The following is a 12,450-nucleotide window of genomic DNA, read 5'->3' on the forward strand; positions in this document are numbered from 1 at the left end:
CAATTAGAAACATGATATAAATATATTTATAAAAAAAATGGAAACAAATTTTACAACTTAATGTATAAACTAAGTTTCTACGGGTAACTTAGAAAACCTTTACGTAAATAAATTGAATACCCCAAGTCGATATAAAAATATATTGAATACTGAACCTGTCTGCCCTCACGTTAAAACCAATGCTACATGGTCAACACGTCCTAAAAGAATAATCTTAAATTACTCTGCATAATATTGACATAAGATCCGCTGGTGAATGATAAGTAAAAATTAAGGATTAAATATGTTTTTTTTTATAGAAAATTAAATTTCTTTTAAAATAATTTAAACTAATTTAGTTTTTACTTTTTAGAAATGTATAAATTTATAATCTATTAAGTTTATTTGATGTTTAAATATGTTTCTTAATTAATGAATTAAAAATATGTCAAAATAATTCAAATGTTATCACGATACACGTGTGAAACTTCAAATAAACTTAACAAATTATAGTTAAAATGATTAAATTTATGCATTTATAAAATTAGGAGATTAAATTAGATAAAAATTTCAAAGTAGGACTAATTTTAATTTTATTAAAAGTTAAGAGACAAAAATATATTTAACATATATATATATATATATATATATATATATATATATATAAATTATTTATAATAATTGATAAAAGCATGCAATTTTATAGTATTTTAAACAAATTTAATATTCAATTTTATTATACTAACATGTTATTGTTGAAAGGGGGAGCTACTTCAACTCATATGAAGATGGTTTTGATGATGTCCAAGGCTACACTCACTAGTGCAAATTATTGTTTTTAACTCGCCTTATATGCCTCGGTTATCAAAAACCGAAGCATATAATGGCGCGGTGGCATTTTTGAAATTCCACCCAACTTTTATGCCTCGGTTCACAAAACACCCGAAGCCAAAAATGGTTTTATGCTTCGGTTGATAAAAAATCGGTGCCAAAAGCTAGCATATGCCTCGGTTGCGAAGAAGCGAAGCCAAAAACTCACATATTTGGCCTCGGGTGACAGAATGACCGGTGCCAAAATGTGAACCCCTTTTTCTTTTTCTTCTTCCCCGCGCTCTCCATTTCTCTCTACAACTCCATTTCTCTCTTCTCTCTCCCTGCAACCTACACCTCCACTATCGCTGCCACCACACTACTCTGGCCATCGTCACGTTATCGATGCTGGTTCGCTGCACCTCAATTTCCTCCACCTCCATTTCCTGTTTCCTTAATTAAATTTTATGTGTAGCTTTTAGGGTTTGTTGAAAAGGGGCTGAAATGTAGAGTAGAGGAGGGGCTGAAACCAGGGGGCTCAAATGGGGCTGAAATGTAGAGTAAAGGGTTTCTTCCTCGTTTCCTCACCTGCGCGAGACGGGACTGTCAGATGGAGGTTCAGGTGGAGGTGGAGGATACGGAGGCGCTGGAGCGCATGGCGTATGTGGTTATGGAGGAGGAGCTGGTGGAGGTGAAGGTGCAGGTGGGGGATATGGAGCAGCTGGCGGTGGCCATGGTGGTGGGGGAGGGAGTGGAGGCGGTGGAGGCTCTGGCGGTGTTGCAGGTGGCGGATATGGAGGAGGAGCCGGAAAAGGAGGTGGTGAAGGGTACGGCGGGGGTGGAGGTCCTGGGGGTGGTTATGGTGGAGGAGGCGGAGGTGGCAGAGGAGGCAGCGACGGAGGTGGTGCAGAAGGTGTTGGTGGGGGTATGGGGGTGGCGAAGGAGCTGGATCGGGAGGTGGATATGGTGGAGAGCATGGTGGTGGATATGGAGGTGGTGGTGGAAGTGGTGGCGGTGGCGGGGGTGGTGCCGGCCCTGGCGGAGCTTCTGGAGGTGGATATGGTAGTGGTGGAGGATCAGGTGGAGGATATGGAGGTGGAGCAGCTGACGGCGGAGGCGGTGGCTCTGGTGGGGGTGGTGGTTATGGTGGATATGTGGCTGTGCCTCCTGATGCAGAATTCGAATAAGTAGCTTGAAGATTGCAGAATTCGAATTAGGTTGTTTGGGTGTGTCCATGCCGCTGGTGTTTGGGGAATATGTTGTTTGGGGAATATGTATCTGCACATTCATTACTTAAATAATTTTTCTCTCTGTTTCTGATTTGAATGTGTGATTGGGAAATATGTTTCTGATTTGAATGTGTGATTGGGAAATATGTTGCTGTGTGCGGACAGTGATGATAAAAAATGCAAAAAATTGTTCCCTATGGCCTCGGTTCTTACCATAACCGAGGCCAAATGCGCTGCCAATTTAAAAATTTTGTGAATCTATGGCTTCGGTTAACACCCGAGGCCAAAAGTCATCTCCTTTTTACCTCACCCCAATATGCCTCGGTTCTAAAACCGAGGCAGAATAACAAAAATAACCGCTGCCAAAAGCCCTTCCTGCACTAGTGACTTCATGTGCATTACCAGTTTAGAATTAGTCATGTTTTAGTTAGGTTGTGCATTAGGCTGTTTGTATGAAATTATCATATGTAAATCAAGCCTCCATTAAGTTGTAATTAACCATCACACTCTTGCTTGTGCAATCATAAATTGATTAGTTGTTTAACTAATGGATTAGCTGTGAATACTGCACTAAGGTAGTGAAAATACACTCACGATAATCGATTAGGTAAATTCCTAATCCATTAATGACAATAGAGAACTCTGTATAAAAGTCGTTTTCTGAAATCTATTTTAGTTAGAGAGAAAATTTACAGATCACTGAAATTCATTATGAGAAACAGCCCTCTGAGAGACACATAGTTCTTGAGCATTCTGAAAGATCATTCAAGTGAAGATTCAAGGAGATTGATGGTTGATTCTACCTTGATGGGTCTAGCTTGAATCTATGAGCAAATTGACAAATCTGCACAACATAGGTGTATTCGTTTCTTGTTTATTTTGATTGTATCTCTGATTACAAGTGTAGGCCTAGGTGCAATTGCGTGGATGCATTGCTCCTAGGGGAGTTCTTGATTGGTAGATCAAGTTCTTGGGTTTTAGGTTCTAGAATTATATAGGTGTTCTTGTAATTCTTGGATCCTAATTGTATTAGTGGAATCCTCCTAAGTGGGTTTACTTAGGAGAAGACTGAACGTAGATTCTTTTTGAATCGAACCAGTATAAACTGTTGTGTCTTGGTTTTTCTCTTCTCTTACAATCTTTCTTAATTGCCTTAAACAGTCCATTAACACAGAATTGCGAAATTGATTAATTGGGTTATAAAACTTAAAGACTCTTTCAAGATTCAACTTAAACAAGTGAAAGACTCATTAATTAATTCAGATCCCTTTCTAGGTTGAGCTATTAGACAGATCTGAATTTAACAGTTATGATATTGAAAAAAACGATTAAAGTCTTTCTATATTTAGTTAATTGCTATATTTTTTAGAACTACCCTTAAAAAAATAATTACCTGAACTGTCAAAGTAAAATAGTTAATTCATGGCTTAAATATACATTTGGTCCTATTTTTGTTGTTTATATTCAATTTGATCCTCATTTTCGTTTTGTGTTCAATTAAGTCTTCATTTTCGTCAAATTTTGGTCCATTTGGTCCTTTTCACTAATGATGTTTAAACAGTTAATACGTTTTTGTACGGTACATGTCACGTGTCAGCTCTTGTTTTTTTTTTACTTTTTTAATTTTTTTTAAATATTGTTAATTTTAAAAAAATTGTTCACCTGTTAAGTCATAATTGTGTCGCATGTCAATGCTAGTATCACATGTCAATTTGTAGTTGTAATATTTCTTTTCAAAAATCTAATTGAACACAAAATGAGAATCAAATTGAATAAAAACAAAGAAAATAGGAACCAAAATATTTAAACCTTAATTCATTGAAAGATGACGTATAACAATACTTATATTTATTATTAATCTTTTATATATATATATATATATATATATATATATATATATATTAATCATATTATGTGTAATCTCTATATTAGATAATATTTTATAATTATTATAAAAGTAATAAAGTAATTAATAACTTTAATGTTTGTTTTAGTATAGTTATAAATCATGATTTTGCACATATGTGAGTATTTCTGTTATATACCACACCTAAGACTTTTTCAAGGGGAAATGACGTATTGGTAAATGTGTGAGTAATTAAATAAGAATAACAGCTTCCATTATTTGAAAAGTTAACAAATGCGTGCCCCACGCGGTTCTGAAAAACTCATTTTTTATAAGTTTTGTTTTCTCACATTACTTTAACATTTTATTTATTACTCTTTATCCATGATATAAATTTCATTCTAATACTCTAAATTTTTGGGAGAAAACATATATTTAAAACCAAAAAATATTATTTCTTTATTCTGATATCTTAGAATCTTATTTAAAGTTCTAGATTTTGAATTTCATGTCGTAGAAATTCTTTTATAAAACACTCACGCTTATATATTTTTATTACATTAACTAATTTTTTGTTTTCAAGAAAATATATAATTTTATACCATAATTTATTTTGAGTAAAATGGTTATACAATTAGATATTTTATGAAATAAAAATATCATGTTTTATTTGTTTAAGGATATAATTTTTAATTAAATAATAACATTAATTAAATAATCCAATGTATTAGCTAGAAGCAATCTTTTGTTAGTAATTACTTGTTTGGATTCACAATTGGATTTATATTGAATTGGAGATATCTTAAAAAAATATTAAAGATAAACCCAAAAAACTAATGCTACTACTTCTAGAACAAGGTTGGATTTATCTTGATTTTAAATTTTTATTCTTTAACGGTGATGCCATGCAAAAGCCATCATATGTACACCTTACACATTTATTATATTCTATATTTCATTCATTAATACATGTGTTTCATGAAAACATTATTGAATAGAGATAAATTTATAAGAATGACATAACCCATAGTCATCTACTACAAAGAAAAATTAAAATAGAAAAAAAAAGTGCATTTACCTACCTCTGTTTAGCACCTATATTCACTAAAAACAACATCCAAAATATGCCTTTTAACATTTTCTTAAAAACTAATATAATATATTTTATGAAATATAAAGATTAAACATATCTTTCATGTTAGCATTTAAGATATTTACACCGTTTGACACATTTTTACTTCAATATTAGTTAAGAAACTAGCATGAAACGTATTTGAAATGTCAAATAAACTTAACAAAATTTGGTTAAAAAGATTAAATCCATACAATTTTGAAGTTGAAGGACTAAATTGGACCAAAGTTTCGAAGATGTGTTAATTTCAATTTTTACTAAAGGTTGAAGGACCAAAACATATTTAATCGTTTTTTTTTAAAATATAACTATATTTCACAACGACCGAGATACATGTGTATACGTGTATATGAAGGATCTTTGAAAGAAATGTGGAGGATTGTAACTACATATACATATATTATACAATTAAATGTAAATAATTTTTCAATAAATACAACAGAAAAGATTATCCATGTGTTACATAATGCCAATTTTTTTTCTGTGCACATTACACAATTTAGTCATAATTTTTACCTCGGATTATTTTGCTTAAAAATAGATAAAATGGGTTGTAACTATTGGTATCCATTTTATAAAATCATTATGACAAAATATGGTCAAAAAATCAACACTAACAAGCAAAAGTTATCACTAAGTAATTCTTATTTTTTATAATAATTCTTATTTTTTGTTATGAATTTTTTTATCATGTATTTGGTATACTTCCCATGTTTTATTCTATTTTTTTTAATAAAAAATAGAGTAAACTTCTACCTCACACGTGAGTTAAAACATTTTTCTTCTACTAAACATATTTTTTTTTATGTTCTTACCTTGGAAATTTTTTAAATTTAAAACAGAACATAGAAACTTAAAAGAGTTTGTATTTTATAACGGACACGCTTTACGCACTATTCATTAATGTACATATAATATGATGGAATGAATATATTGTATATTATCCTTTCCTTTTCGAGTCTTAGAAAAACTCACCGCTTATCTATGCAATGAAAGCATTATCATGCATAAAATAACCTTTGACCAACATTTCTTTAATCATGTCCAAACAATTTTTATAAATAAACATTTCAGCACAATTTTCAATTATGTCACTTGTTTCCATTCTCATAATTATTTGCTTAAATACACAAATTTAATCATGTTTTGAATGATAGTATATTGCAAAAGCTTAAAAATTATATGAAATATAATTTTTTTATCTAACAAAAATAAAATAAAATAATAAGATAATTGAGTTACCTCAATCCATGTACACAACATAAATAAAAGATTATATGAAATATGATGATCCCATATAAGCAAAAGCTTGTAAAGTATGTATCCGTTTGAAAACTTATTTTGTTTGCATATAGATATCGTATTTAGAAATTTTTTAAATATAAAGGAAATATTTTATTAATAATCAATTTTAGTGACCTCACAAACAATATTAAATATCAATAAAATAAAAATTGAAGGTGAATTGCATAATAAATTATTCTAACCTAAGACATGTTCAAATAACTTTAATTTTTACTATTGTCACATGGTATTAGTATTTTACTTTAAATTAAATGTTTAATTAAAAATTCTAATGATTTTTAATTGTTAATATATAGTGATGTTCTTTTATTTTTATGAGGGAAGACATCGAAAGATTTGATATCAATGAGTTGTGAACAAGTTTATAAAAGAGACCAAAACATCAACCTAAAATATTAAGGCAATGAGTTTGTAAGTCTTTTTATTTATATACTTATCTTTTTCATTTTTATCCAATTTGAAATTTTCAACTCAATGTGAACTTTTAATAATATTTCTTTGAAGTGTGAGTCTCTCCACGTTAAGACATCTCCTTCTCAAGAGAAAATCTACCGGTGACTATTCCTTTAAAATATACATGTTTTCTTAAAACGAAAGACTTTTTATACAAGGAACCCTTACATACATTTTATGGATTTTAACATTTTGTTAAAAATTAATATTAAACGTTTTATTATATATAAAGACTAAACACAACATTTAAAGAACAAGAACTAAACTGAAATCACATATGTAAGAAATAATTATTATAAAAATAGAGACACGAGTAAGAAGTATCGAATAAGATAAGTCTTCGACCTGGATTATTATAATACTAAAAAACATAAAAAACATTGAGTTGGTGTATATGTTCATTCATTTGGTTCTTCTATCCACTGAACTATTCAACCGTTGATCATGTCTTCAAATTTTCTTATGTTACAGTCAATCCATTTGTGAGAGATGTTCTACTATTTTTTTTTTCTGTGACATTTACTTATATCTTTGACCACGTTGCAAATTCTAAACCTCAATTAGATGGTTAAGGTGAAGAAACATAGATGATAAATAAAATAAAATAAAGTGAAAATAATTCTTTAAGACCTCAAGTGTACCTATGATATATATTATTTAATGCCGATCATAAATAAAATAGAAAATAAAAATAGGGACATAAAACATATATAACTAAATAATATTCAAATGATGAAAACCTAATGCTTCTTTTAAAATGATCACGTGTGACTATAAAAAAAGACTTTTAATCTTGATTGTTGACGTGTCGTCGAAATTAACAATTTTAAGTCATATGTTATATAATTATAAACTAAGATGTGATTTGATACAGTCCCAATAAACTATTATACGTAAATTATTTTAAAAGTCATACCCTATATAATTATACGTTTTCGTGGCCCTAGTTAATTAGGTATATGAACTTCACATCGTGGAAGACATAAATAACATTATAGTAATGAAATTTAAGACTATTATTTTAATTTTTCTACTTGCATGGTGGCAAAAATAAAAAATAAAAAATTCTATAAATAGCCTCGACATTAGAGTGGAATCCTCAAGTTTTTGCCTCTCCATTTCACACCCTTCTTCTATTGTTCTTTATTGAAGAGTTTGATATAATGTCTCCATTGCTCTTGTTTGGTTTGGTGTTTTTAAGCCACTTCAATGGTGGATTGAATACACCATTGCCACCTCCAAACTTTGGAGATCGTGTTTCCGTTCTCAGCATAGATGGTGGTGGCATCAGGGGAATTATTCCGGCCACTGTTCTTATTTACTTGGACAATGCTCTTAAGGTCCGTTTTCTATTATATTATCACTGTGTCCGCGTTCAAACTTTTTAAGAAGTTAACCGTTAAGAATCCAAGTGTGAGTCTAAGTTTCACATTGATTAGAAATGGGAAAATACAATACTATATAAAGATAAAGATCCATAAACTCATTATCTTAAGGTTTTGGATTGAGAATGGTGTCAATGTCTCATGTAATTGGACTTACATCTTATTGATATTTGTGTTTCTCCTAGGTGAAACCCCTTCTTCCTAACATTAACTCACCGACTAATGTATTGTAGAATCAAAAACCTTATATACATTAATTGTAACATATGAGATTGTGTTTTTGTTGCAGGCTAAGGATCCAACAACATCGTTGGCAGATTATTTCGATGTGATATCAGGAACAAGCACTGGTGGAATCATGAGTGTTATGTTAGCAGCTCCAAACGCATCCGATTCCAATCGTCCTCTCTTTAATCCATCACAAGTCGTACAGTTCTACAAGAGATATGGCCCTGATATTTTTAAACCTAGGTTAGTATCAAGCTCATAAAATTTGAGTTAACATACTCATAACAACTATTTGAGACATTTTTCAGACAAGAACAATTGTTTAAGACATATGAGAGTTAAATATGTCTTTTGTCAGACAAAAACGGCTGTTTATGATATATTAGAATTAAATATGTTTTTAGTTTTTTAACTTTCAGTCAAAATTAAAATTAATACATTTTTGAAACTTTGGTCAAATTTAGTCTTTTAACTTTAGATATGCATGAATTAGTCGTTTTAACTAAATTTTGTTAAATTTATTTGACGCTTAAAATACGTTTTATGATAACATTTGAGTTGTTTAGACCGTTTGATTATTTTCGCTACGATGTTAAATGAGAAACATGTTTGAAATGTCAAATAAACTTAACAAAATTTGGTTAAAATGACTAAATTTGGTTGAGAAATTAAATTTAACCAAAATTTTGAAAAGAAATAATTTTAATTTTCACTAAAAACTAAGCAAAAAAAAACATATTTAACCCAACCTGTTAGATCATCATAGTTAAATTTATGTCAAGAAATTTTTTCTACTGAATGGATTATAACTGGTATAATAAGTCATCATAAAAAAAAAAGTTAGTTTTACGCTAAAAGTTTTGGGTTCTTGTGATGCAAAACCATGTAGATCTATCTTGGATCCCATTCAATGTCCCAAGTATGATGGGAAGTTTTTACGAAATATAGCTCGTCAGATACTGAAGGATTTAGTTCTCGATCAATCGTTGACCAACTTGGTAATTCCCACTTTTGACGAGGACAAAATCCATCCAGTTATATTCTCAAACTACAAGGTTAGCATGCTATAATAAAATTTATCTACATCTATATATTCACGAAAATGTCTTATAAAATTGAATATTGCTCGTGCTTCTTCAATGATGCAGCTGAAGACAGAAAGTTACTTGAATGCGAAACTCTCAGACATAGCTCTTGGAACTTCGGCTGCACCAACTTATTTTCCATCTCACGAATTTCAGAATGATGGTGTTAGTTTCGATTTGGCTGATGGTGCTCTCGCTGCTAACAATCCCGTAAATATTCCACCTCCCAATAATCTTATATCATTTAGAAGTCGAGGTCTAAGACGGTTTAAATACCACTTTTTCCTTTCACTTTCCGATATGTCTTTTAAAAACAAAATCATGACGGACATGCTTCAAAGTAGGGGTGGGCAAAAAATCTAATTTTCTTGATCTAATATATTTTGTTCCGATCGAATCCATTTAAATTCTATTTTGTTAAATATCCAATCCATTTAAAATCCATTTTAATGGATCTGGATTTCAATCTAATCTACATTTTATATATTTTATGGATCAGATATCTATTCTATAAATCAAGATTTTCAAATATGGATAATACAAAAAATCCAATCCAAATTTTAAATTTAAATTTTTAGTTGGGTTAGGGTATAAAGGTTGAGATGGACTAAGCTAAATTCAAATTCGGATGGGCCTTGCTCGACGACCTGTATGGACCGGACAAGCCCAATGATCCTAAAGAGCAGAGCGGGCCCGACGACCAGAACTGGATGGACGAGCCTAGAGACATGAACGGGCTAGGCAGGCCCGACAAATCGGATGAGTCGGTCGGGCCAAACGACCCGAAAAAGTCGGGTGAGTTCGATGACTGAAACGGGACAGCCGGACCCGATGACCCGAACAAGCCAGGTAGGCCAAAAGACCCGAACGGGCCAGGCGGACCCGATTACCCGAACGGGCCATGCAGGCCTGAATACTCAGATGGGTTGACCAGACGACCCATATAGTCCAGGCAGGTCCAATTCGGACGGGTCGTGCCCAACGACCAGTACGGACTGAGCAGGCCCGAGACCCTGATGGGCCGAACGAGCTCGACGACCCGGACAGGCTGAGTCGTGTTGACCTTAAGGACACAAGTTTTAGAAAATTCAATTTTAATTTCTTTTATAAAAAGTGGATTTTGGATTTTGAACTTGATCTAAATATTTGGACTGGATTTAAATCTTGATCCAAATATTTGAATCTGGATTTTAAAAAAATTCAAACTAGTTTTGTTGAAAAAATGAATTTGGGTCGAAAATCTAATACAATTATTTGCAAATGGATGTGGATTGGATCATTAAAAATCCAATCCATGCTCACCCCTACTTCAAACTGGATAATACCTCGAAAGTATAGTGATTGACCCTAACGATGTGGATTTAGGATCAAAATAAATATTTTTTTTTACATAATGCTGACATAGGGTAGTAGTAAGATTTTAACCTAGTTAAGACCTAGTGATTATTTTGCAATAAATATGGAGAAATATCTGAAGAGTTTGATTGAATATACTTTAGGCCCTGGTTGCTGTGAGTGAAGTGATACAAAACAATGGGGAAAAGGAAATTTTGTTGCTGTCATTAGGAACTGGAATTCCAAAAGCTCAGAACAAGTTAGGTGGCATCTTTGATCTTGGGTGCCAAGCTTTATGGCTAAGTTTACACCAAGATGTTTTCAATGAAGCTATGTTCAGAACTGACGTGACTCATTACTACCTTGCCACAATCTTCCCTGGTCTCTTACCTGCAGATAACTATCTTCGAATTGAGGTATGCATAATTAGGTTTTTCAAATACATTTTTCTATATACTTATAATATAGAAGAAAACAAAATGATTATAATATGTAATTGCAGGAGTATAACCTGGATCCATCCATGGAAGAAATGGATGATGCTTCTAAAAAGAACATGGATAACCTTGAAAAGGTGGGAAAGGGCCTGTTGACCCAAAGAGTCAAGAGGATAAATGTAAAGACATTTCTCCCATATGAACTCGACCAAACAAATGCTCAAGCTCTTGACAAGTCAGTATAATCACTTTCTCAAAGTTTTTTTAAACAATAATACTATGACTCTCATCTTTTGATTCTCATTCTTTATTCTCTGAGATATAGTCTAGTATAGGTCATTGATTAATATATCACTACCTTTCTCTTTGAAAGAATCAATGACTTACACAGAACCAAGTTAGAAAATAAAGATGAGAGTAAAAGAATGGAAGTCAAAGTATAATTTTCTTTTCTGTTAATACTACGTATGTTTAAATTAGTAGCTAAACTTTACTGATAAAAGATATTAGTTCTCCGAAAACAACCCGGTTATTAAAATTTTTTACAGAATTATAAATACTTTTATATTATATTAATGCTAATTTTGAGAGGATTTTTTTTTTTTTCTTAAGGTTGGCTGAGGAATTATATGCAGAGAGACAATTGCGTCTGAAAAGGAAATCTATGGAAAAAGGAGGAAGACCTTTCATTGAAACTATATAATATTTCCTTATCGAGAAATCAACATATTGACATTATGAATAAATGTTATGTTGGAATATGGTTCATGTTTTGGGGTTCTGTGTAACTCCCAATTGCAAGAACAATATATATCATATAATAAGGTTGAATACTTTGGGGGTTCTATGTAACTCCCATTTGGAGGAACCATGAAAGATATAACATATGAGGTTCAATGCTTTTGAGTTCTATGTAGCTTAATTGCTAGGACGATGAAATATAGAGAGTAATCCCTTGTTTAATGTTTTTTTTTTTTTTGTGTTTTAAGATCTCGCTGTTCCAACTTCTTTGTTTACATTATTAAGCAGTAACAAATGGTGGGAAGTAAAATTAATTATTTTAACAATAAAAATTATTTATTTTGGAAAATAATAAATAATATTATTGTTGTTAGTAAAATATCATTATAAGAAACTAAAGAAGTCGAAATAAGGAAGGATATAGGTCATGTGGGAAATTTTACCATTAATAGAAACTGAGACAATAATGACTAACATTTTGAAAA

At 31.4% G+C, this 12,450-nt stretch overlaps 2 protein-coding genes across 2 annotated transcripts; both read left to right on the forward strand.

Annotated features, from left to right (window-relative positions):
- Positions 1 to 1,399: 1,399 nt before the first annotated feature.
- On the forward strand, positions 1,400 to 1,976 carry LOC114166909 (glycine-rich cell wall structural protein 2-like). Its single transcript, XM_028051784.1, has 2 exons — positions 1,400 to 1,616; positions 1,732 to 1,976. The coding sequence occupies exons 1-2, from the start codon at positions 1,400 to 1,402 to the stop codon at positions 1,974 to 1,976; spliced, it is 462 nt and encodes a 153-aa protein (XP_027907585.1).
- Positions 1,977 to 7,863: 5,887 nt separating this feature from the next.
- On the forward strand, positions 7,864 to 12,185 carry LOC114165697 (patatin-like protein 3). The gene is made up of 7 exons (XM_028050263.1): positions 7,864 to 8,094; positions 8,429 to 8,610; positions 9,257 to 9,422; positions 9,516 to 9,662; positions 10,952 to 11,203; positions 11,290 to 11,459; positions 11,837 to 12,185. Exons 1-7 carry the CDS (start codon positions 7,918 to 7,920, stop codon positions 11,925 to 11,927), a joined length of 1,185 nt encoding a protein of 394 aa, XP_027906064.1. The 5' UTR covers positions 7,864 to 7,917; the 3' UTR covers positions 11,928 to 12,185.
- The last annotated feature ends 265 nt before the right edge of the window (positions 12,186 to 12,450 follow it).

The sequence above is a fragment of the Vigna unguiculata genome, chromosome 10, assembly GCF_004118075.2.
Source record: "Vigna unguiculata cultivar IT97K-499-35 chromosome 10, ASM411807v1, whole genome shotgun sequence".
NCBI classification, from domain to species: domain Eukaryota; kingdom Viridiplantae; phylum Streptophyta; class Magnoliopsida; order Fabales; family Fabaceae; genus Vigna; species Vigna unguiculata.